Source organism: Scyliorhinus torazame, chromosome 7 (genome assembly GCF_047496885.1).
Source record: "Scyliorhinus torazame isolate Kashiwa2021f chromosome 7, sScyTor2.1, whole genome shotgun sequence".
Taxonomy (NCBI): Eukaryota; Metazoa; Chordata; class Chondrichthyes; order Carcharhiniformes; family Scyliorhinidae; genus Scyliorhinus; species Scyliorhinus torazame.
In genome coordinates, this window is record NC_092713.1 from 186488013 (window position 1) to 186513387 (window position 25375).

The 25375-nt window shown below is 50.9% G+C and overlaps 1 protein-coding gene across 1 annotated transcript in view; it reads right to left on the minus strand.

Moving 5' to 3' along the window:
* The window catches only part of LOC140426739 (E3 ubiquitin/ISG15 ligase TRIM25-like), a 133032-nt gene that overhangs the window by 47522 nt on the left and 60135 nt on the right, over positions 1-25375 (minus strand). Inside the window, exon 3 of the mRNA XM_072511869.1 lies at positions 4494-4589. Within this exon, the coding sequence (XP_072367970.1) occupies positions 4573-4589 (17 nt within the window). The 3' untranslated portion in view covers positions 4494-4572. The remainder of the gene's footprint in view (positions 1-4493; positions 4590-25375) is intronic.

A 25375-nucleotide genomic window follows, 5' to 3' on the forward strand; every position in this document is an offset into this window, starting at 1 on the left:
CTCTCTCTATCTCTCTCTTTCTTTGCCAGCCGATTTTAAGAGGCATTTTAGCTAAATCTGTGGAGACTTTCTTATTTAAAAGACACTGACAGCCATCAGAACTGGGAAAGAAATCTCTTGAATGTGAAAGTGCCAGCTATTTTCCCACAGGTCGGTAACACCCTTACGTCTCTGACAGGACTGGAAAGAGGTCAAAATTTAAGCATTCGGGATAAAACAGCCAGAGGTTCATAGAAAAATCAGGCAAGTGCAAGTCTGCTAATTCCAGGGTAAAAACCCATTAATTTCACAGGGAGATGGAAGCTCCATCTGGTGGTGGAAGAGCATCCTGTGTGCAGAATCATTGGTGACCAGCGATGGGAATTGTGCTGACCTGAACATCTTGTACCTAGCTCCACCAAGTGGCAGAAAGACAGAACTGCGCCAACCTGAATTTCTTGAGCAAATCTACTCCCAGATGCCAGAAAATTAGACACCAGTTAAGTTGGCACGAGTTATAGGGGCTAGGGCACAAATCTGTAAATATCTTGTGGGTGGCACGGTAGCACAGCGGTTAGCATTGCTTCTTCACAGCTCCAGGGTCCCTGGTTCGGTTCCCAGCTTGGGTCACTGTCTGTGTAGAGTCTGCACATTCTCCCGTGTGTGCGTGGGTTTCCTCCGGGTGCTCCGGTTTCCTCCCACAGTCCAAAGATGAGCAGGTTAGATGGATTGGCCATGCTAAATAGCCCTTAGTGTCGAAAAAGATTAAGTGGGGTCACTGGATTACAGGGATAGGATGGAGGTGTGGGATTCGGGATGGTGCTCTTTCCAAGGACCGGTGCAGATCTGATGGGCCTAAATGCCTCCTTCTGCTCTGTATATTCTGATTGCCACATTAAACACATGTTCACACTGTTACAACCTGCCCCGGTGCTCTGTCAGATGTAATTGTGGAGCGGGCTGGTCTGGTCTGGCCAGAGAGAAAGTGCGGAGTGTGTGTGTGTGTGTGTGTGTTGGGGGGTGGGGGTGGATGGGCGGATGCTGTGGATAGCCTGGGCTCCCTGGTGCACTCCCAACACCCTGACCATCTCAGCACCGTCACCCCAGGGAATTGATGGCACCGTGTGATGGAATGGCCAGCACGCAGGGATATCCAGGTGGACGGTGGAAAGTGCTACCGTAGGCAGGAGTCAGATGTAGTTGTCACCATACTCCGTGGACCAGACCAGGTGTTACTGCCAACCCAGGGCCCACACCCGGTATTGCGGCAGGTATGTATCACAGAGGGCGTTTCAGGCGAGGGGGTAACCAGGGAGGACAGGGGAAAGGTGCGTGGGGGTGGGATGCAGTGTCCCTGCCTCTGGCCAGTCCCCTCCCCCCAGTTGGTGAACCCGGAGGCGATCAGAGTGTCCCGTGCACGTTGGCCCTGGTGCACATATCTTGCGGCCTCCAGCAGCGTACTGGAGGGTCCATCCGGAAAGGTCCAAGCACCTGAACCGCATCTTCAGGAGGCTAAAGCACCGCTCAATCATGTTCCTAGTTGCTGTATGGGCGTCTTGAAGCGGATCTCCATGTCGGTCTGTGTCCTCCGGATAGGTGACATTAGCCACAACCGCAGTGGATAACCCGTTGGCCAGGAGCCAACCCCCCAGCCAGGCGTGTGTCTTGAACATGTCAGGAATCGTCGAGTGTGCCAGTATGAAGGTGTTGCACATACTGCCTGGGTATCGAGGGCAGATGTGCATGATGCGCATCTGATGGTCACACATCAGCCGCACGTTCATCGAGTGGAACCCCTTTCGGTTTGTGTCGAACTGCCTGTCATATGCACATGCTTGTAGGGGGACATGCATCTTTGATCACCCCCCTTTACCCGAGGCAGCCTGTTGATGGTGCCGAACGTTGCTGCTCGGGCATCCTAATGCACGATCCACATTTAAATGGATATATTGAGCCTCCTGGGCATATAGGGCCTCCATGATGGCATGGATGTACTTGTGCACGAATGTCTGTGAGGTCACAGAAAGGTCCCCACTCAGCGCCTGGAAGGACCCCGTGGCTAAAAGGTTCAGGGCGAACTTCACCTTGACCGCCACCGGGAGTGGGTGTCCTCCCCCATATCCCCGCGGTGCGAGGTGGGTCATGATCTGGCAGATATGTTGCACTGTGTCCTTGCTCAGCTGGAGTCTTTGACGGCTTGCCCAGTCCAGCAGGTCCTCGAAACACAGGCGCTGTTGGTACACGAGGCCTCATGCGGTGCATCCTTGGCACCTCCTCCTCCTCGGTCGGTTGGGCAGCCGGTTTTCCAATCTGGTCAGCTGCCTCTTGTCCCTCTCCGGCACGCTCTGCTGCTGCATGCTCCGCTGCTGCAGCTTCCTCCTCCTCGAGCAGCTCTAGCTCGTACAGCCTCAGGCAACCCCGGGGTTGCGTCGACTCGCAGAAGGCCACCCTTGCAGGTTGAATTCCAGTATCCACTGTCTGCAGGAGGTGAAAGGCCAACATGTTTGCATGGTGCACACCCCCAAGCCCAATCAGGTCCGACGGGCTACATGGGCGCCCCGGTTGACACTGCGGACTCGACCCCTGCATGCCCCCTCCCCTCCATCACCACACCCCTGCCCCGTCGCTGGCCTGCACCATGGGGGCCTCTGGCCCTGGCTCCCATCCCTGCTGCCAGGAGTACTGTCAGCTGGCGCTGGCCTTGCCAGAGGTACGCTGTGGTCCCGAATGGAATTCCCGTAGGGACTACCATTGCCGTTGCCCTGGATGGGCCGCTGGGGGTGGCGGCCGGGGTTGGGGGGAGGGGGGGGTTGGGGGCACCGATATGACCAATGTCGTTCTGCAAAACCAGGGGCCAAGGTGGGTGGTCAGTGGGGTGCGCGGCTAAATGTCTGCCATGCAGGCCGCAGCAATGGTGGTCCATGACTGGACATTATCCCAGCCCTCTGGGGTGTCACCCCGGCCATTTGGCCTGTTCCTGTGCCATCCCCCCTCCCCCGGCCCTGGTAGGGCCACCCCCACCCCAGCCAGCCCGACCAGTGTCCGGCCTGGCGGCCTATGGTCATGCCTCTCGGTGTCCTACCTCCACACTCTCTCCCACAACATCGGTTTCACGATTTTCAAAAGCACAAGTGAACGGCGCCATCGGGAACTCAGCCCATCGGAGCCGGAGGACCGCAGAAGCCCCGGAGAATACTGGGTCGGGCTCGCTAATAATATGGAAACAGTGTTTACTGATGTGCGTTCCGGAAGCATTGACACCGCTGTCGAGGTGACGGAGAATTGCGGTCTGGGGTCAAATCGGCGCCCGCCCAGAGATAGGTTAGACATCGGAGTCTTCGACCTCTGGAACAGACTTCCTGAACATGGGTGGGTATGGAGTCACTACCACCCTTTAACAGGGAGCTGGGGAGGAATTTCCCCCAGTTTGTCCTGAATTGGCTACAGCTAATTATTCTCTCTTCTGTTTGTCTCTCCCGGGTGAGTACATGGTTCAGGAAGGATCAGTGGTATGTGTGGGATTGAACCCTGTGTGCATGGGGCAGCCTCACTGAGGTTAATGGGCTTTTCTTCCATTTAGCTTTCAAATTGACATGGGAAAGCAATGCATTATAAGGGATAGATGTGCTGACCAACTAATGGCTAGAGCACGGGAGAAACTCATGTGATTAAACTTCCAGCAATACTCTTATTCACAATTGCCATCCCTCTTGGCGGAATTTTCTAGTTCTGCCATGATCTGCCAGGGGTTGCTGCAGACCAGTCAAAAGACCACATACTTTCAGCAGGACCGGCTGACACTGGCAGTGGGCAGAACCAGAAAATTCCATGCCGTGTCCAATGATGGAATAATATTCCCTGGGAGGTTCAGATAAAGTTAAGCAGCTCCCCTCACATCAAACACATGGAACTCAATGTCGTCAGTGACTCAGCCCCAACAGAACCAGCCTTTGGAAGGCCCGTTTCTGATGTGCTCATTGACTCAGTGAGGAGAGAAACCCTTTCTGATGAAGAGAGTGCAGAACAAATTTGGTAGAATGTTTCCAAGAATGAGAAACTTCAAATATGAAGAGAATTAGAGAAGTTAGGACTGTTTTCCTTAGAGAAGCGAAGGCTGAAAGAAGATTTGATAGATGTATTCAAAATCGTGAGATGTCTGAAAAGGATAGGGAAAAACTGTTCTCATTGGTGAAAGGATCAAAAACAAGAGGGCACAGATTTATAAAGTAATTGGCGAAAGAAGGAAAAGTGATAGGAGAAGGAACGTTTTCACACAGCAGATGGTGAGGGTCCAAAATGCACTTCCTAAGAGTGTAGTGGAAGCATGTTCAACCAAGATTTTCAAAAGGGGATTAAACTGTTATTTCAAAATGAAGAATGTGCAAGGATACATGGAGAGGGCAAGAGAATGGAACTAGGTGGATTTCCCATTCTGAGAGTTGGTGCAGACACAAATAACCTTCTGTGCTATAACAGTTCTGTGATTCTATAAATTTATTTCCACTTTTAGCTACCTTTATTTCTGATTTTGATCGATCCAAGTCTCGCTGTTTGTTGTAACACTTCTGCTGGACTCCCCGAAGCTTCTTGACTTCAGTTTCCAATTCTTCCTGTAGGGGCATTTAGAAAGTGGTTAAAATAACAACCTGCTTTGCAAAGCATTTTTAAGACAGTAAAACATTCCAAGGTGCTTCACAGGACAGTAACCAGTCAAGAATTCAACCCAAGTCAAAAGAGGAGACATTAGGACAGATGGTTGGTTAAAGTCCATTTTGGTGTCTTCAGGCAAGAGGTGAAGAAGGTTTAGGGTGGGGTGGAAGAACTAAAAGATCAGTCTGCTGAAGGCATGACCACCAATGGTTGGGCATAGGAAGCTGGAGATGCCCTCGAGGCCAGGATTGAGGGAGTGCCGTGTGTTAAAAGGTTGGAGGGAGTTCAGAGATAGAGTGGGGTAAGGCCTTCAAGAGATTTGAATACAAGATTGAGAATTTTAAAATTGAGGCATTGCCAGTCCTGGCCCCAATGCAGGCCAGGAGGCACAGAGCTAATGTGGGCACGGAATTTGATCCGAGTCACGGAAAGAGCCAGCATATTTTTGGATGAGCTTGTATTCGTGGACAGTGCAAGGTGAGAGGATAATCAGGAGCGAAATGAATTAGGCAGCAGAAAGTGCTGGAAATACCAAGCAGGATTTTTGTTTCAGTTTTCCAGCATCTGCAGCATTTTGCTTTTATTATGCTGGAATCATCAGAGATAACAAAAGCATGAATAAGGATTTCACTCACCAATGTGTTGAGGCATGGGAGGAGACAGACAATATTAAACACAGAGGATGAGGTATCAGAGTCCAGCTCTGAATAGGCCAGTCCAATTACAATAAGTCTGGTTCCGGCTAATGAAGGCCAGGGAGAGTGATGGAATCAACAGCTGGGGAAGGGAGTTGGTCGCGGCAATAGCTTTGATTTTCCAATATTCAACTGAAGAAATTCTCTGCACATCCCAAACTGGAAGTCTGCTAAGCAGTCTGATAACTTAGCACAGTGTAGGAGATGTTTACAGAAGATATTTTTAAAGGACAGCAAGTAGATGGGAAATAGCAGGAGCTAAGCGGTCTTCAGAGATAATGGTTTAGACTTGGGAAGATAAGCCATTGCAAATAATACCCTTGCGATGAATAAACCGATAAGAATGGGAACCAGGCCAGGGCAGTTCCAACCAGCTGAATGACAGAAGAAATTGGTTTCAGCGGGATGGTTTAGTCAACCATGCAAAAGTTTGTTATCAAGCAATACTTCCCTGTTTCTATCCTCCATCACTCTGGGAATAAAGGCCAAAGTTCAATTTTCCTTTCTAATCCAATAATAATCTTTATTATTGTCACAAGTAGGCTTACATTAAAACTGCAATGCAGTTATTGTGAAAATCCCCTAGTCGCCACACTACAGCGCCTGTTCGGGTACGCTGAGGGAGAATTCACCAAGTCACCTAACAGCACGTCTTTCAGGACTTGTGGGAGGAAACCGGAGCACCCGGAGGAAATCCACGCAGACACGGGGAGAACGTGCAGACTCCACACAGACAGTGACCCAAGCCGGGAATCAAACCAGGGACCCTGGCGCTGTGAAGCAACAGTGCTAACCACTGTGCTACCATGCCGCCTATAATTACTTGCTGTTTCTGCTAATGTTTTGTGATTCATGTACAAAGGCACAATGATCCCTCCATAACACAGTATTTTTCAGTCCCTCTGTATTTAAATAATATTCTACTTTTCTACTCTTTCCACCAAAATGGCCAACTTCACTATGACCCATATTATATTCCATCTCCAATTTCCACCCAGCCAATCCATTTTCCGTTGAGTAGTATAAGGGTCTGGCCTTTATAGGGTTAACATGGGATGAAGTATAGTACCGCCTACACAATGATGTAAGAGAACATGTAATCCACATCTAGTGGTCAATCTGGTGTTGGACAAAACCCCGTGCACATTAAAGCATAGACAGCTCCGAGCTTGAAACCTTTACTCCATATATATATATATATATGTATATAGTTCCTGTAGTTAATAAATACATTGGGCAGAATCTTGCGGCCACCCTCGCCATCCACGGGATCAGCGGCGAGGGTTGAAAATCTAAAGAGAATCAGGAAACATGATTCTCACCAGAGATCACGTTTCCCTACATTCCCCATTCCACTGGCGACGTCGCGAGATTCATGCCAAAAAGGGTGTGAACATCATTTGAATTAATTTCAATGTACTTAACAGGTCGCCCCACCCCTATTCCAAATGACCCCCCTCTAACAGAATATTGAAAACTCGCCGACATGACGTCACATCGGTGAGGTTTACAACAGGTTGGGCCAGGCATAAGGCTGTCAAGGATTGGATTGGATTGGATTTGTTTATTGTCACGTGTACCGAGGTACAGTGAAAAGTATTTTTCTGCGAGCAGCTCAACAGATCATTAAGTACATGAGAAGAAAAGGGAATAAAAGAAAATACATAATAGGGCAACACAACATATACAATGTAACTACATAAGCACTGGCATCGGATGATGTTAAAGCCTGCAAGAGAGGATAAAAGAGAGAGGTTAGTAATAATGTTAGTTTTAGAATTAATTTTTAAAAGATTAGAATGAGTATAAGTTAAGTAAAAAGTGGATCTGTTTGGGAGAGCTCGCAGAGTCGCCTCGCTCCGGCGCCATCTTGGTAAAGGATAGCTGCAGCTAGTTGGGGGTAGCTGCAGCTAGTTGATCCCAGCAGTCATGGTTTAATTTTTTTTCTAAACTATGCGTAAGCGCCATTACAGCTGAAACAAAACCATTAAGGCGGGTAAATCAGGCAATTCCAGGGTGATTGAGGACACCACAGCAAACTTTCGGGTGTGTGCACTGCACAGGCAAAACAAACAAGAGTCCCTCATCCACACACAGTTCCCTATCACGCCATGGGAGAGGCTGGGCATTGAAAATGAAAATGAAATGAAATGAAAATCGCTTATTGTCACAAGTAGGCTTCAAATGAAGTTACTGTGAAAAGCCCCTAGTCGCCACATTCCGGCGCCTGTTCGGGCAGGCTGGTACGGGAATTGAACCGTGCTGCTGGCCTGCCTTGGACTGCTTTAAAAGCCAGCAATTTAGCCTATTGACCTATTTGTCTTCAGAAGCAAACCAGGGAAGCGGCGGCAGAGTTGTATTGTCACTGGTAATCCACAGATCCAGGGTAATGCTCTGGAGACCTGGGTTCAATTCCTCCCACGAACCTGAATTCAATTTTAAAAATAGGAATTAAAAACCTAATGTTGACCATGAAACTATTGTTAATTGTGATAGAATCCTATCTGGTTCATGAATGTCCTTTAGCAAAGAAAATGTACCATCCTCACCTGGTCTGGCATGGCCTGCATGTGACTCCAGATGCACAGCAATGTAGCTAACTGAAACCGCTACCAAGCCAATAAAATGGAATGAAACCCGGCATTGACCTAGGCACCAGAAACGACCATGGCAAACCCTGCTCTGTTGACTTTGCAAAGTCTTCCTTATTAATATCTGGGAGTTTGTGCCCAAAATTGGGGGAGCTGTCTCACAGACTAGTCAAACAACAGCCTGACATAGTTAAATTCACAGAATCATATCTTACAGACAATGTCCCAGAAACAACCATCACCATCCTGGGCATGGTTGGTTCTGGGACATTGTGGGATACAGTTGTGAGGACGTTGCCCTGAGAATCCTCAACATTGAGTCTGGATCCCATGAATTCTCATTATATTAGGTCAACATGGGAAGGAAACCTCTTGCTGATTACCATGTACCATTTTCCCTCAGCTGATGAATCAGTTCTCCTCCACGTTGAGCAATTCTTGGAGGAAGCATTGAGGGTGGCAAGGGCACAGAATGTACTCTGGGTGGGGGACTTCAAATATCACTATCACAGCCCAAGATAGACGAGCCCTAAATTACATAGCTGCTAGAATGGTTTTGCAGAGGTTGGCAGGGAATTTACATACTTGACCTCATCCTCACCAACCTGACTGCGACAGATGCATCTGCCTACAACAGTATCATTAGCAGTGATCACCGTACAGTCCTTGTGGAGACAAAATCCCATTTTCACATTGAGGAGACCCTCCATTGTGGTGTGGCACTACCACCGTGCCAAAGGGATGGATTTTCAATATATCTAACAACTCAAGACTGGATATCCATTAAGTGCTGTGGTGATCTGCAGCAGCAGAATGGTACACAACCCCAATCTGTAACTTTGTGGCCCAGTATATCCTCAAGTTTACCATTACCACCAAGCAGGTGGATCAGGGCAGCACGGTAGCATTGTGGATAGCACAATTGCTTCACAGCTCCACAGTCCCAGGTTCGATTCCGGCTTGGGTCACTGTCTGTGCGGAGTCTGCACATCCTCCCCGTGTGTGCGTGGGTTTCCTCCGGGTGCTCCGGTTTCCTCCCACAGTCCAAAGATGTGCAGGTTAGGTGGATTGGGCATGATAAATTGCCCTTAGTGTCCAAAATTGCCCTTAGTGTTGGGTGGGGTTACTGGGTTATGGGGATAGGGTGGAGGTGTCGACCTTGGGTGGGGTGCTCTTTCCAAGAGCCGGTGCAGACTCGATGGGCCGAATGGCCTCCTTCTGCACTGTAAATTCTATGAAAACTATGAAAATTACCGTCCCTTCAGTCTACTCTTTTTTTTTAATAAACATTTCATTGAGGTATTTCTTTGGCATTGTAACAGCAACAAAATCAACAATGTACATAACAAGGAAAATATTAACATAGTGCAAATAACACCTCCCTCTCCCACAGGTCCCACCATTACTTACCCCCCTAATCTACGCTAGCCTAACCCCCCCCCTTCTGCTGACGATTAATTCTCTGCGAAGAAGTCGACGAATGGTTGCCACTTCCGGGCGAACCCCAACAGAGACCCTCTCATGGAGAACTTAATTTTCTCCAGGCAGAGGAAGCTAGCCATGTCAGCTAGCCAGGTCTCCGATTTCGGGGGCTTCGAGTCCCTCCATGCTAGTAATATCCGCCTCCGGGCTACCAGGGAAGCAAAGGCCAGAACATCTGCCTCTTTCTCCTCCTGGATTCTCGGATCCTGCGACACCCCGAAAATCGCCACCTCTGGACTCATTGCCACCCTCGTATTTAATACCTTGGACATGGCGTCGGCAAACCCCTACCAAAATCCCCTCAGTTTTGGACATGCCCAGAACATGTGGACATGGTTCGCTGGCCCCCCCACACACTTCGCAGACCTGTCCTCCACCCCAAAGAATCTAATCATCCGGGCCACTGTCATGTGAGCCCGGTGAATGACCTTAAATTGGATCAGGCTGAGCCCTTCAGTCTACTCTTAATTGACCCTGGTTCAAAGAAGAGTGCAGCAAGACATGCCAGGAGCAACAAACTGGAGGTTCCAACCTGATGATTCTACAACCCAAGACTAGCATGCCAAACAGCATAACATAAGAACTAGGAACAGGAGTAGGCCATCTGGCCCCGCGAGCCTGCTCCGCCATTTAATGAGATCATGGCTGATCTTTGTGGACTCAGCTCCACTCTCCGGCCCGTACACCATATCCCCGAATCCCTTTATTCTTTAGAAAGGTATCTATCTTTTTCTTAAAAACGTTTAAAGAAGGAGCCTCAACTGCTTCACTGGGCAAGGAATTCCAGAGATTCACAACCCTTTGGGTGAAGAAGTTCCTCCTACACTCCGTCCTAAATCTACTTCCCCTTATTTTGAGGCTATGCCCCCTAGTTCTGCTTTCCCCGACCAGTGGAAACAACCTGCCCGCATCTATCCTATCTATTCCCTTCATAATTTTATATGTTTCAATACGATCCCCCCGCATCCTTCTAAACTCCAATCAGTACAGTCCCAGTCTACTCAACCTCTCGTCATAATCTAATCCCCTCAACTCTGGGATCAACCTAGTGAATCTCCTCTGCACTCCCTCCAGTGCCAATATGTCCTTTCTCGGGTAAGGAGACCAAAACTGAACACAATACTCCAGATGCGGCCTCACCAACACCCTATACAATTGCAGCATAACCTCATTAGTCTTGAACTCCATCCCTCTAGCAATGAAAGACTAAACTCGATTAGCCTTCTTAATCACCTGTTGCACCTGCACACCAACTTTTTGCGACTCGTGCACCAGCACACCCAGGTCCCTCTGCACAACAGCATGTTTTAACATCTTACCATTTAAATAATAATCCATTCTGCTGTTATTCCTCCCAAAATGGATAGCCTCACACTTGGCAACATTGAATTCCATCTGCCAGACCCTAGACCATTCACCTAACCTATCCAAATCCTTCTGCAGACGTCCGGTATCCTCTGCCCTTTTTGCTTTGCCACTCATCTTAGTGTCGTCTGCAAACTTTGACACATTGCACTTGGTCCCCAACTCCAAATCGTCTATGTAAATTGTGAACAACTGCGGGCCCAACACTGATCCTTGAGGGACCCCACTAGTTACAGGTTGCCAACCAGAGAAACACCCATTTATCCCCACTCTCTGCTTTCTGTTAGTTAACCAATCCTCTACCCATGCTACCACTTTACCCTCAATGCCATGCATATTTAGTTTATGCAGCAACTTTTTGTGTGGCACCTTGTCAAAAGCTTTCTGGAAATCCAGATATACCACATCCATTGGCTCCCCGTTATCTACTGCACTGGTAACGTCCTCAAAAAATTCTACCAAATTAGTCAGACACGACCTACCCTTTGTGAACCCATGCTGCGTCTGCCCAATGGGACAATTTCCCTCCAGGTGCCCCGCTATTTCCTCCTTAATGATAGATTCCAGCATTTTCCCTACAACCGAAGTTAAGCTTACCGGCCTATAATTACCCGCTTTCTGCCGACCTCCTTTTTTAAACAATGGTGTCACGTTTGCTACTTTCCAATCCTCTGGGACCACCCCAGAGTCGAGTGAATTTTGATAAATTATCACTAGTACATTTACAATTTCCCTAGCCATCTCTTTTAACACTCTGGGATGCATCCCATCAGGGCCAGGAGACTTGTCTACCTTTAGCCCCATTAGCTTGCCCAATACTGCCTCCTTAGTGATTACAATCATCTCAAGGTCCTCACCTATCATATCTTTATTTCCATCAGTCACTGGCATGTTATTTGTGTCCTCCACTGTGAAGACTGACCCAAAAAACCTGTTCAGCTCCTCCCCGTCTCCTATTATTAAATCTCCCTTCTCATCTTCCAAAGGACCAATATTTACCTTAGCCGCTCTTTTTTGTCTTATATATTTGTAGAAGCTTTTACTATCTGCTTTTATGTTCTGAGCCAGTTTACTTTCATAGTCTTCCTTACTCTTCTTTTTTAGTAGCTTTCTGTTGTCCCCTAAAGACTTCCCAGTCCTCTAGTCTCCCACTATTGTTTGCCACTTTGTATGTTTTTTCTTTCAATTTGATACTCTCCCTCACCTCCTTAGATATCCACCGTCGATTTTTCCCCTTTCTACCGTCTTTCTTTTTTGTTGGTATGAACCATTTCTGAACACTGTGAAAGATCGCTCGGAAGGTTCTCCACTGTTCCTCAACTGCTTCACCGTGAAGTCTTTGCTCCCAGTCTACCTTAGCTAGTTCTTCTCTCATCCCATTGTAATTGCCTTTGTTTAAGCACAAAACACTAGTGTTTGATTTTACCTTGTCATCCTCCAACTGTATTTTAAATTCCACCATATTGTGGTCGCTCCTTCCAAGAGGATCCCGAATTATGAGATAATTAATCAATCCTGCCTCATTACACAGGACCAGATCTAGGACCGCTTGTTCCCTTGTAGGTTCCATTACATACTGTTCCAGGAAATTATCCCGGGCACATTCTATAAACTCCTCCTCAAGGCTGCCTTTACCAACCTGGTTAAACCAATCGATATGCAGATTAAAATCTCCCATGATAACCGCTGTACCATTTCTACATGCATCCGTTATTTCTTTGCTTATTGCCTGCCCTACCATCCTGTTACTATTTGGTGGCATATAGACTACTCCAATCAGTGACCTTTTTGCCTTACTATTCCTGATTTCCACCCAAATTGATTCAACCTTGTCCACCATAGCACCAATATCATCCCTTACTATTGCCCGGATGCCATCCTTAAACAACAAAGCTACACCACCGCCCTTACCGTCCATTCTATCCTTTCGTATAGTCTGATACCCTTGGATATTTAACTCCCAGTCATGACAATCTTTTAACCATGTTTCAGTAATGGCCACTAAATCATAGTCATTCACGATGATTTGCGCCATCACCTCATTTACCTTATTTCGTATACTACGAGCATTCAGGTAAAGTACACTTATGCTGTTTTTTATGTCTTTGTAATGAATCCTAACACCTTGATCAGTAACTTTACACAATTTATTTTTCCTCTTACCCTTTCTCCTAATTTTCCTTGTCTTTGAACCCATATCACTACATAATAACCTGTCACGTAACCTGCTGCCTTGATCTCCATTAACCATTATACTGTCCATAGCTTTACACTTCCCTTCCCCCCAACTTGCTAGTTTAAAGTCCTTGTGACCAACCTATTTATGACCAACCTATTTATCCTATTCACTAGAACACTGGTCCCAGAATGGTTCAGGTGAAGACCGTCCCAACGGTACAGGTCCCTTCTGCCCCAGTACTGATGCCAATGCCCCATGAAATGGAATCCCTCTTTCCCGCACCATTCCTTTAGCCATGTGTTAACTTCCCTAATTTTCTCAACACTATGCCAATTGGCACGTGGCTCGGGTAGTAATCCAGAGATTGTAACCCTGGAGGACCTGTTTTTTAATTTAGTCCCTAGTGTTTGATAATCCCCAAACAGGTCCTCGTTCCTAGTCTTACCTATGTTGTTAGTCCCAGCGTGGACCACAACAACTGGATCCTCCCCCTCCCTCTCCAAAATCCTTTCAAGCCGATCAGAGATGTCCCTCACCCTGGCACTGGGCAGGCAACATACCATGCGGGACTCTCGATCTGGCTTACAAAGGATGCCATCAATCCCCCTAATTATAGAATCCCCTACAACTACCACTTGTCTTTTTGCTCCCCCCTCTTGAATGGCTTCCTGTACCACGGTGCAGTGGTCAGTCAACGCATCCTCCCTACAGCCCTCTTCCTCATCCACACAGTGAGGAAGTACCTCATACCTGTTGGACAAGGTCAAGGGCTGAGGCTCCTCAACTCCTAAACTCAGGATCTCCCTACCTGCCTCCCTTGCAGTCACACCACTCTGTCCCTGACCACTGTCCGAATTAACAGTACTTATTCTACCGGGTGTGACTGCCTCCTGAAACAAAGCGTCCAGATAATTTTCCCCCTCCCTGATGTGCCGCAGTGTGTGCAGCTCGGTCTCCAGCTCATCAATTCTGAGCCGAAGTTCCTCGAGCAGCCAACACTTGCTGCAGATGTGGTCACTGACGGTCTCAATGGGATCCACCAGTTCCATCATCATACAGCAACAGCACATCACCTGTCCAGCCATATTCAACTAGTTAATTAATTTAAATAATTAAAAAAAAATTTTTTATAGAACCTCAAGGATAAACCCGAACACCAACAAAAACACAGCCCTCTCTCGCCACTCACCCGAACTCAGTCACTCACCTAAACTCAGATGCGCTCTGTTCCAATCAGCACTCAGTCACTCACCTAAAGTCAGATGCACTCTGTTCCAATCAGCACTCCGTATCTAAAGGCACTCCTGCCACACCTTTTGTGCACTCACCTCTCCCAGCACTGTCCTGGCTCTCTCCTCCCGTGCTTTTTAAATCTCCCGGCTCTCTCCTCCCGCGCTGTTTTCGCTGTCCCGGCTCTCTCTCCTCTCGCGCTGTTTTTGCTGTCCCGGCTCTCTCCTCCCGCGCTTTTTAAATCTCCCGGCTCTCTCCTCCCGCACTGTTTTCGCTGTCCCGGCTCTCTCTCCTCTCGCGCTGTTTTCGCTGTCCCGGCTCTCTCTCCTCTCGCGCTGTTTTTGCTGTCCTGGCTCTCTCTCCTCCCGCGCTGTTTTCGCTGTCCCGGCTCTCTCCTCCCGCGCTTTTAAAATCTCCCGGCTCTCTCCTCTCGCGCTGTTTTCGCTGTCCCGGCTCTCTCTTGTCTTGCGCTGTTTTCGCTGTCCCGGCTCTCTCCTCCCGCGCTTTTTAAATCTTCTGGCTCTCTCCTCCCGCGCTGTTTTCGCTGTCCCGGCTCTCTCTCCTCTCGCGCTGTTTTTGCTGTCCCGGCTCTCTCCTCCCGCGCTTTTTAAATCTTCTGGCTCTCTCCTCCCGCACTGTTTTCGCTGTCCCGGCTCTCTCTCCTCTCGCGCTGTTTTCGCTGTCCCGGCTCTCTCTCCTCTCGCGCTGTTTTTGCTGTCCCGGCTCTCTCTCCTCCCGCGCTGTTTTCGCTGTCCCGGCTCTCTCTCCTCCCGCGCTTTTAAAATCTCCCGGCTCTCTCCTCTCGCGCTGTTTTCGCTGTCCCGGCTCTCTCTCGTCTCGCGCTGTTTTCGCTGTCCCGGCTCTCTCCTCCCGCGCTTTTTAAATCTCCCGGCTCTCTCCTCCCGCGCTGTTTTCGCTGTCCCAGCTCTCTCTCCTCTCGCGCTGTTTTCGCTGTCCCGGCTCTCTCTTGTCTTGCGCTGTTTTCGCTGTCCCGGCTCTCTCCTCCCGCGCTTTTTAAATCTTCTGGCTCTCTCCTCCCGCGCTGTTTTCGCTGTCCCGGCTCTCTCTCCTCTCGCGCTGTTTTTGCTGTCCCGGCTCTCTCCTCCCGCGCTTTTTAAATCTCCCGGCTCTCTCCTCCCGCACTGTTTTCGCTGTCCCGGCTCTCTCTCCTCTCGCGCTGTTTTCGCTGTCCCGGCTCTCTCTCCTCTCGCGCTGTTTTTGCTGTCCCGGCTCTCTCTCCTCCCGCGCTGTTTTCGCTGTCCCGGCTCTCTCTCCTCCCGCGCTTTTAAAATCTCCCGGCTCTCTCCTCTCGCGCTGTTTTCGCTGTCCCGGCTCTCTCTCGTCTCGCGCTGTTTTCGCTGTCCCGGCTCTCTCCTCCCGCGCTTTTTAAATCTCCCGGCTCTCTCCTCCCGCGCTGTTTTCGCTGTCCCAGCTCTCTCTCCTCTCGCGCTGTTTTCGCTGTCCCGGCTGTCACAGGGGCTGTTTAGCACTGGGCTAAATCGCTGGCTTTGAATGTAGACCAAGGCAGGCCAACAGCACGGTTCAATTCCCATAACAGCCTCCCCGAACAGGCGCCGGAATGTGGCGACTAGGGGCTTTTCACAGTAACTTCATTTGAAACCTACTTGTGACAATAAGCGATTTTCATTTTTCATTTCATTTCTCTCTCCTCCCGCGCTGTTTTCGCTGTCCAGGCTCTCTCTCCTCTCGCGCTGTTTTCGCTGTCAGCAAGCAATACGTTAAATTATCCAGGTTAGACAGAAAAGTAGGAAAAATCCAACATGACTAATTATTACCCTATCTTTCTCCTCTCAATCATCAATAAAGTGATGGAGGGATATCAACAGCGCTACCAGGTGACACGTGCTTAGCAATAACCTGCATATTGACAGTCAATTTGGGTTCTTCCAGGGTCATACAGCTCCTGATCTCATTACAATCTTGGTTCAAACATGGACAAAAAAGATGAATGCCAGGGGTGAGGTGAGAGTGACTGCCCTTGATAGCAAGGCTGTATTTGACCAAGCATGGCATCAAAGAGCCCCACAAAACTGGAGTCAATGAGAATCAGGAGGAAAACCATCCACTTATTGGAGTCATACCCGGCACAAAGAAATAGATTGTGGTGGTTGGAACTCAATCATCTCAGTTCCAACACATCACTGCAGGAGTTCCTCAGGATAGTGTCCTCAGCCCAAGCATCTTCAGCTGCTTCATCAATGAACTTCCTTCAAACATAATGGCAAATGTGGGGATGTTCGCTGATTATTGCACAATCCTCTGAGTTACCAGATCAGAAACTGGACTGACCGTGTAAATAGTGTGGCAACAAGAACAGTTCAGAGGCTAGGAATCCTGCAGTGAGTACTCACCTCCTGATTCCCCAAAGCCTCTCCACCATTTCGAACGCACAAGTGAAGAGTATGATGGAATACTCTCCCCTAGCCTAGATAAGTGCAGCTCCAGCAACATCAATAAGTCTAACATAATTCAGGGCCGAACAGACCGCTTAAATGACACCCCTTCCACAAATGTTCACCACCGACTAACAGTGGCAACAGCGTGTACCATCTACAAGATGCATTATAGGAACTCACCTAGGCTTCTTAGCCGCACCTTCCTCCCTAACAGGACTGTGGGTGTACCTGCACCAAAGGACTGCAACAGTTCATGAAGGGTGCTCACCACCCTTCTCAATTGCAATTAGTAATTGTCATGATATTCATATAAACATATCATGGTGCAAACACACACACACACTGATGGACAGATCAACGGACCAACCAACACACACGCAACATCACAGCCAATCACCAGTGAGAGCGCACGTACTATAAAACAGGGAACACCACAGTTCCCGTTCATTCCAGCAGGAGATAGCTCAGAGCACAGAGCTCACAGCGTGCCACTCAGACATACACCATGTGCTGAGTGCCTCTCTAAGATAGTGTTAGGGCTGGGTCCACAGGTTAACGGATAAAGTACAAACCACAGCCATAAGTTAACAGATGTTGTTTTCAAGAATAATAAAACAGAGTTGTACCATCTACAACAGTGTTGGTTCGTCTGTATAGCGGAACACCAAACACGACATAGTACCAGGATTGGAACCCAGCAACTGTGAGACCTACCTGCACATCTTCAGGGATCCGCCATCCTACGCCATGGACACCATCAGCCCGCCGCAGCTGCTGCAAATCGCTGGAAATCTTGGCGTCAACTGGAAGCTGTTTAAACAGCACTTCCAGCTCTTCCTAGAAGCCACAGAAAGGGAGAATGCATCGGACACCAGGAAGATCGCCCTCCTCCTCTCCACGGCAGGGCAACATGCCAGCCACATCTACAACTCCCTGGTATTCGCGGAAGGTGAGGACAAGATGATGTACAAGACGGTCCTTCTAAAAATTGAGTAACACTTCAGCCTCGAGGTGAATAAGAGCTTCGAGAGGTACCTCTTCCAGCAGCGCCTGCAGGGTGAGGATGAGCCTATTCAATCTTTTCTGGCACACCTCCGTATCCTCGCGCAGTCCTGCGGCTATGAGACCACCTCCGATTCCATGATTCGGGACCAGATAGTTTTTGGGGTCACCTCGGGCACCCTACGCCAGCAGCTCCTCAAAATTAAGAGCCTCACCCTAGCCACCGCCATCGAAACCTGCGTCCTCCACGAAAACGCGACGAGCCGGTACTCCCAATTCCAGGCGGCCGAATCGGCACGGCAGGGGTCCTACGAAGTCGAGCGGGTCCAGTCGATCGAGTTCCTCCCGGCCCGCGGCCTGAATGAGGGCGGCCATTTCACGCGCTTTCCGCGGCCTCCCACGCTTGTACGCGCCAAAAGAGACGTCGACGCAGAGGGACGCGACGCGCAGGCGCGCTCTACGCAGGACCGAACTGCGCATGCGCGGTGGCGCAACGAACACCACGACGTGCGGCAACTGTGGATCCGCACATTTAAAGCGGCAATGTCCAGCAAAAAATCGACAATGCCTCCGCTGTGGCAAGATGGGCCACTACGCTGCCTGCTGTCGAGCAGCTCAACCTGCCAACACTCCCCAATTCCGCCAGCCTCGCAGGGACATGCGGGCCTTTCAGCCTCCATACACCGAGTCATACCCTGACGACGTACAGACAGGTGATACCGACGACCGGGAAGCCTTCCGCGTTGCGGTAATTGACAGAAATCGGATGTCCCCAAGTACGACCCACCAGCCGATGCCAGTGCACAGCGTTAATCCGGGTGATGAATGGTGTGCCATCCTAACGGTCAACCGATCACCAATCACATTCCGTTTAGACACTGGTGCCTCCACCAATCTCATTGCATGGTCAGCCTTCCACGCCTTGAAGGTCAAACCACCGATTCGGCCATCCCGCTGTCAGTTGGTCGATTACTACGGCAATGTTATCCTGGCCATGGGATCCTGCCAGCTCGAGGTTACACACAATGCATACACAGCCACACTGTCCTTTGAGATAGTTGGATCCTCGAAGGACTCCCTGTTAGGCGCACAGGCGTGCAAGGTTCTCCACCTCGTTCAGCGGGTACACACTCTGTCTCTAGAAGGCACGGCCGATTTCCCAGATGCAGACTTTAGGGCACACTCCACTCGCTCCTCGCCCACAACCAGGAGGCTTTCGAGGGTATGGGCATACTGCCCTACACTTACAGAATACGGCTCAAACCGGACGCCACCCCGGTCATTCACGCACCTCGTAGAGTCCCAGCACCACTCAAGGACCGCCTCAAGCAGCAGCTGTAGGATCTCCAGGACCAAGGAGTGCTTTCCCGGGTCACGGAGCCCACGCCATGGGTCAGCTCCATGGTGTGCGTAAAAAAGCCCTCTGGCGAACTCCAGATCTGCATCGACCCGAAAGACCTGAACAATAACATCATGAGGGAACACTACCCCATACCCAAACGGGAAGAGATCATGAGCGAAATGGCCCGGGCTAAAATTTTTACCAAGCTTGATGCCTCAAAGGGTTTTTGGCAGATTCAGCTGGATCAGTCCAGCAGGAAGCTGTGCACCTTCAACACTCCCTTTGGCAGGTACTGCTACAATAGGATGTCGTTTGGCATCATCTCGGCATCCGAGGTGTTTCATCGGATCATGGAACAGATGATGGAGGGCATCGAAGGGGTGCGCGTCTATGTTGACGACGTCATCATCTGGTCCACCACACCACAGGAGCACATCAGTCGTCTCCAGCGCGTCTTTGTTCGGATACAAGAACACGGCCTGCGCCTCAACCGAGCCAAGTGTTCTTTTGGCCAAACTGAGCTAAAGTTTCTGGGGGACCACATATCCCGCTCAGGGGTGCGTCCAGATGCAGACAAAGTGACAGCTATTACAGCCATGCTGCAGCCGGCAGACAAGAAGGCAGTGCTACGCTTTCTCGGGATGGTCAACTTCCTGGGGAAGTTTATTCCCAACCTAGCCTCCCACACAACGGCTCTTCGCCACCTGGTGAAGAAGACTACGAAGTTCCAGTGGCTGCCCGCACACCAGAAGGAATGGGAGGAGCTCAAGATCAAGCTCACCACAGCCCCGTTATTGGCGTTCTTCCCAGGGGACCAGGAGAGGGGGATTGGCGATCTCCCACTAAAAAGGGCGGAGAGAAGCTTCAAGTACTTGGGTGTCCAGGTGGCCAGGAGCTGGGGGGCCCTGCATAGACTTACTTTCACGAGGCTGGTGGAGCAAATGGAGGAGGAGTACAAGAGGTGGGACGCGTTGCCGCTGTCCCTGGCGGGTAGGGTGCAGTCAGTTAAGTTGACGGTGCTCCCGAGGTTTTTGTTCCTGTTCCAGTGCCTCCCCATGTTTATCCCGAAGGCCTTCTTTAGGCGTGTCAACAGCAGCATAACCCTAATAAAATTGTGTGGGCGCGAGGGACTCCGAGTGTGAGAATGGTGTTCCTGGAGCAGAGTAGGGATGGGGGGGGGGCTGGCACTGCCCAACCTCTGCGTGTACTACTGGGCCACCAATGCGGTAATGGTGCGCAAGTGGGTGATGGAGGGGGAGAGGGCTGCATGGAAGAGGCTGGAGACGACGTCTTGTGAGGGTACGAGTCTGGAGGCGCTGGCAAGGGCGCTGCTGCCGCTCCCTCCAATGAGGTATACCACGAGCCCGGCAACTACCCTCAAAATCTGGGGGCAGTGGAGGCGGCACAGGGGGAAAGTTGGGGCCTCGGTGTGGACCCCAATACGGGGGAACCACCGGTTTATCCCAGGGAGAATAGATGGAGGGTTTGCGGGGTGCACAGGGCAGGGATAAGAAGGTTGGGGGACCTGTTTGTGAACGGGAAGTTTGCGAGCCTGGGTGAACTGGAGGAGAAGTATGGGCTCACCCCGGGGAACACCTTCAGATATTTACAGGTAAGGGCGTTTGCCAGGCGGCAAGTGGTGGAATTCCCGCGGCTGCTGCCACGCATGGTACAGGTCAGGGTGCTCTCGGGGGGGTGGGTTAGAGTGGGGAAGATCTCGGAAACTTACTAGGTGATGCAGGAGGAGGAGGAGGCCTCGGTGGTGGAGTTGAGAGGTAAGTGGGAGGGAGGAGTTGGGAGAGGAGATCGAAGAGGGGACGTGGGCAGATGCCCTAGGGAGGGTGAACTCTTCCTCTTCGTGCGCGAGGCTCAGCCTCATACAGTTTAAGGTGCTGCACAGGGCACACATGACCGGGACAAGGATGAGCCGGTTCTTTGGGGGAGAGGACAGGTGTGTTAGGTGCTCAGGGAGCCCAGCAAATCATACCCATATGTTCTGGGCATGCCCAGCGCTGGAGGAATTTTGGAAGGGCATGGCGAGGACGGTGTCGGGGTGGTAGGATCCAGGGTCAAGCCGGGCTGGGGGCTCGCAATATTTGGGGTTGCAGGGGAGCCAGGAGTGCAGGAGGCAAAAGAGGCCGATATTCTGGCCTTTGCGTCCCTGGTAGCCCGGCAAAGGATTCTTCTTCAGTGGAGGGACGCGAGGCCCCCAAGCGTGGAATCCTGGATCAACGATATGGCGGGATTTATTAAATTGGAGAGGGTGAAATTTGTCTTAAGGGGATCGGTATAAGGGTTCTTTAGGCGGTGGCAACCGTTCTTGGACTTCCTGGCAGAACGGTAGACAATGGTCAACAGCAGCAGCAACCCGGGGGTGGGGGTGGGGAAGGGGGGGTTCTATTTTATTTTTGTTTATTTACCCTGGGGGATCTAAGGGGGTGTATATATTTGCTATGTTAGCTTTGTGTTAACTCGGGGTGTTAATTTATTATTTATATATAGGGGAGAGGGGGGTCACGGGGGTTGTTTTACTTTGTTTTGTATTTAATTCTATTGAGTTTCTTTTTCATTCTGTTGTTGATATTTTGTGAAAACTCTAATAAAAATTATTTTTTAAAAAAGGGGGCGCATGCAGTCAGGGTCTGGCCCTAGGACCCGTTTTCCACGACGTAGCCGAGGATGGCTAGCCGGGTTGTGTGGAACACGCATTTCTCTTTATTGTATGTCAGATTGAGGGCCCGGGCGGTCTGGAGGAACTTCTTGAGGTTTTCGTCATGGTCTTGCTGGTCATGGCCGCAGACAGTGATGTTGTCCAAGTACGGGTATGTAGCCCGTAAGCCGTGCTGGTCCACCATTTGATCCATTGCCATTTGGAAAACGGAGACTCCGTTTGGGACACCGAAAGGGACCCTGAGGAACTGCAAGAGCCGACCGGCTGCTTCGAAGGCCGTATAGGGGCAATCCTCTGGGCGGATAGGAGTTGATGATAGGCCGATTTTAGGTCGACCGTGGAGAATACTTGATACTGGGTGATTTGGTTCACCATTTCTGCTATGCGGGGAAGTGGGTACGCATCGAGTTGTGTAAAGCGGTTTATGGTCTGGCTATAGTCCACCACCATACGTTGTTTTTCCCCGGAGCGGACTACCAGTACTTGTGCCCTCCAAGGGCTGTTGCTTGCCACTATGACCCTTTCTTTTAGTAGCCGCTGAACCTCTGACTTGATGAAAGTCATGTCTTGGGTACTGTACCGCCGACGCCTGGTGGCGACGGGCTTACAGTCGGGGATGAGGTTCGCGAAGAGGGGGGGTGGTGCAACTTTGAGTGTCGCCAGGCTACATACCGTGAGCGGGGGCAGGCGTCTGCCGAACTTCAGTGTCAGGCTTCGGTGGCTGCACTGAAAGTCCAGACCGAGCAGCAGGGGGCGCAGAGGTGAGGAAGGACATAAAGTTTAAAACGGGCATATTTGCCGCCTTGGATAGCGAGGTTCACGACACAATACCCCGTGATTTGGACCGAATGAGACCCAGATGCGAGGGCGATTGTTTGGGAGGCGGGATAGGTGCGTCTTACCGTGTCTGGATGGGTAAAAGTCTCCGTGCTCCCGGAGTCAAAAAGGCAGGGGGTGTCGTGGCCGTTGATTTGAACCTGCATCATTGAGTTTTGCAGGTGCTTCGGCTGAGATTGATCGAGCGTGATCGCTCCTAGTTGCGGGCAGTTAGAGTCCTCGGTTGAATCGGACTCGCAAAATGGCCGCCGCCGTCGGTCGCACGTTTTGAGTTTTGAAGATGGCCGCCGCCAAGATGGCCACCCCCATGACTCGCACGAGGCCGATGACGCGTCAGAAGTAGGCGTGTCCGGCCGCCGCGCGGCCGCGTTGCACGGCCTGTGGTCCCGGGTGTTCGATTTCTGGGCCCGATGAGACTTTTGTTTCTGGCCTTTGGGCCCAGCCAGGCAGACCTTTGCGAAGTGCCCCTTCTTTCGGGATTCGCCGCAGCTAGCGGAGCGGGCCGGACAACACTGGCGTGAGTGCTGGCCCTGCCCACAGAAATAGCATTGGGGGCCCCCGGTGTGAGCAGGTCGCCGCACGGCGCAGGGCTGTAGTGTGGCCGAGTCTGGAGGGGATCGAGAGGGGTTTGCAAGGTCCGCGGAGTACGTGCGGAGATTATGGTGGGCCGCTTCCAGGGAAGAGGCAAGTGTTACCGTGCCTTGGAGGTCCTTCGCTCCGTCTTCTAAGAGTCGCTGCCGGATGTACGAGGATCGGATACCGGACACAAAAGCATCACGAATATGTAAGTTCATGTGGACTTCTACCGTCACCTCTTTATGGTCGCAGTTCCTGGCGAGCGCGGTGAGTCTCTCCAAGTATTCATCTAGCGTTTCCCCGGAGCGCTGGCGGCAGGTCGACAGCAAATATCTGGCGTGTACCTCGTTTATCAGCTTTACGAAACGCTTCTGTAGGATTTTGACCGCCGTTTCGTACGTCGTAGCTTTCTCGATCACGGAGGATAGTCGGTGGCCTACCCGGGCAGGTAGTAAGCTCAGCTTGCGAGGTCCGTCACCTTCAGTCTCTGAGGAATTCAGATAGGCCTCAAAGCACCGGAGCCAGTATTTTAAAATTTCAGTGGCCTCTGGCGGGCGAGCGTCCAAATTGAGCTTCTCCGGCTTTAGACCGCAGTCTAAATCTTGATGTAGTCTGGTAATTAAATTGAGATACCCTCAATTACAAACGATTCAGGAGAGGAGATTGATAATTCAAAGGCTTTAATTACCAGAGAACAAGACAGCTGCCGAGAAGTGTGCTCACTGCACGCTGCCTACTGAACGTAACCTTATATACAGCTTCCTGGGGGCGGAGCGGGAGGCAGAGTCCCCCAGGGTTCCAGACCCGGTCTTAAAGGGGCCTACGCATTAAAGGTACATGTGTATACAGATATCATTCATCACAGACCTTTAACGAGGCAAGGGAAGGAGGGGCTTTGCCCCCAACGATGTCTCGGGTGCTGATCTCCTTGATCCTGAAGCGGGACAAGGATCCCCTACAATGTGGGTCATTCAGGCCGATCTCACTCCTAAATGTAGGTTCAAAGTTGTTGCCGAAGATTTTAGCCACGAGGATAGAGGAATGTGTGCCGCAGGTCATTCACGAGGCTCAGATGGGGTTCGTGAAAGGGAGACAGCTGAATACGAATGTACGGAGGCTCTTGAATGTTATAATGATGCCGGCAATGGCAGGGGAGGCGGAGATAGTGGTGGCGATGGATGTAGAGAAGGCCTTTGATAGGGTAGAGTGGGGGTACCTGTGGGAGGTCCTGAAAAGGTTTGGGTTTGGGGAGGGGTTTGTCAGGTGGGTTAAGTTGCTGTATGAGGCCCCGGTGGCGAGTGTGGCCACGAACAGAAGGAGGTCAGAGTATTTTCGGTTACACCGGGGAACGAGGCAGGGGTGTCCCCTGTCCCTCCTGCTCTTTGCGCTGGCGATTGAGTCCCTGGCCATGGCATTGAGGGAGTCGAGGAATTGGAGGGGCTGGTGCGGGGTGGGGAGGAACATCGGGTGTCGCTCTATGCGGACAACTTGCTGTTATATGTGGCGGACCCGGTGGGAGAATGCCGGAGGTGATGAGGATTCTCAGGGAGTTTGGGGATTTCTCCGGGTATAAGCTGAATATGGGGAAGAGCGAGTTGTTCGTTGTTCACCCAGGGGACCAGGAGAGAGAGATTGGTGAGCTCGCACTAAAAAGGACGGAGAGGAGTTTCAGGTACCTGGGGGTCCAGGTGGCTAGGAGTTGGGGGGCCCTGCATAAGTTTAACTTCATGAGACTGGTGGAGCAAATGGAGGAGGCGTTTAAGAGGTGGGACGTGCTGCCACTCTCTCTGGCGGGTAGGGTGCAATCAGTTAAAATGACGGTGCTCCCGAGATTTTTGGTCCTGTTCCAGTGCCTCCCCATCCTGATCCCTAAGGCCTTCTTCAGGCGGGTTAATAGGAGCATTATGGGGTTTGTGTGGGCGCAGACGACCCCGAGCGTGAGAAGGGTGTTCCTGGAGCGGTGCAGGGATAGGGGGGGTTGGCACTGCCTAACCTCTTGGGTATTATTGGGCCGCAAACGTGGCGATGGTGCGTAAATGGGTGATGGAGGGGGCAGCATGGAAGAGGCTGGAGATGGCATCCTGTGTGGGCACGAGCCTGGAGGCGCTGGTGACGGCGCCGCTGCCGCTTCCTCCAACGAGGTATACCACGAGCCCAGGGCAATTTGGGAGCAATGGAGATGTCACAGGGGGGAGGTGGGGGCCTTGGTGTGGTCCCCAATACGGGGGAACCATCGGTTTGTCCCGGGAGGATGGACGGAGGGTTCCTGAGCTGGCACAGGGCAGGTATTAGAAGGATGGGGACCTGTTTGTGGACGGGACGTTCGCGAGCCTGGGTGAGCTGGAGGAGAAGTTTGGGC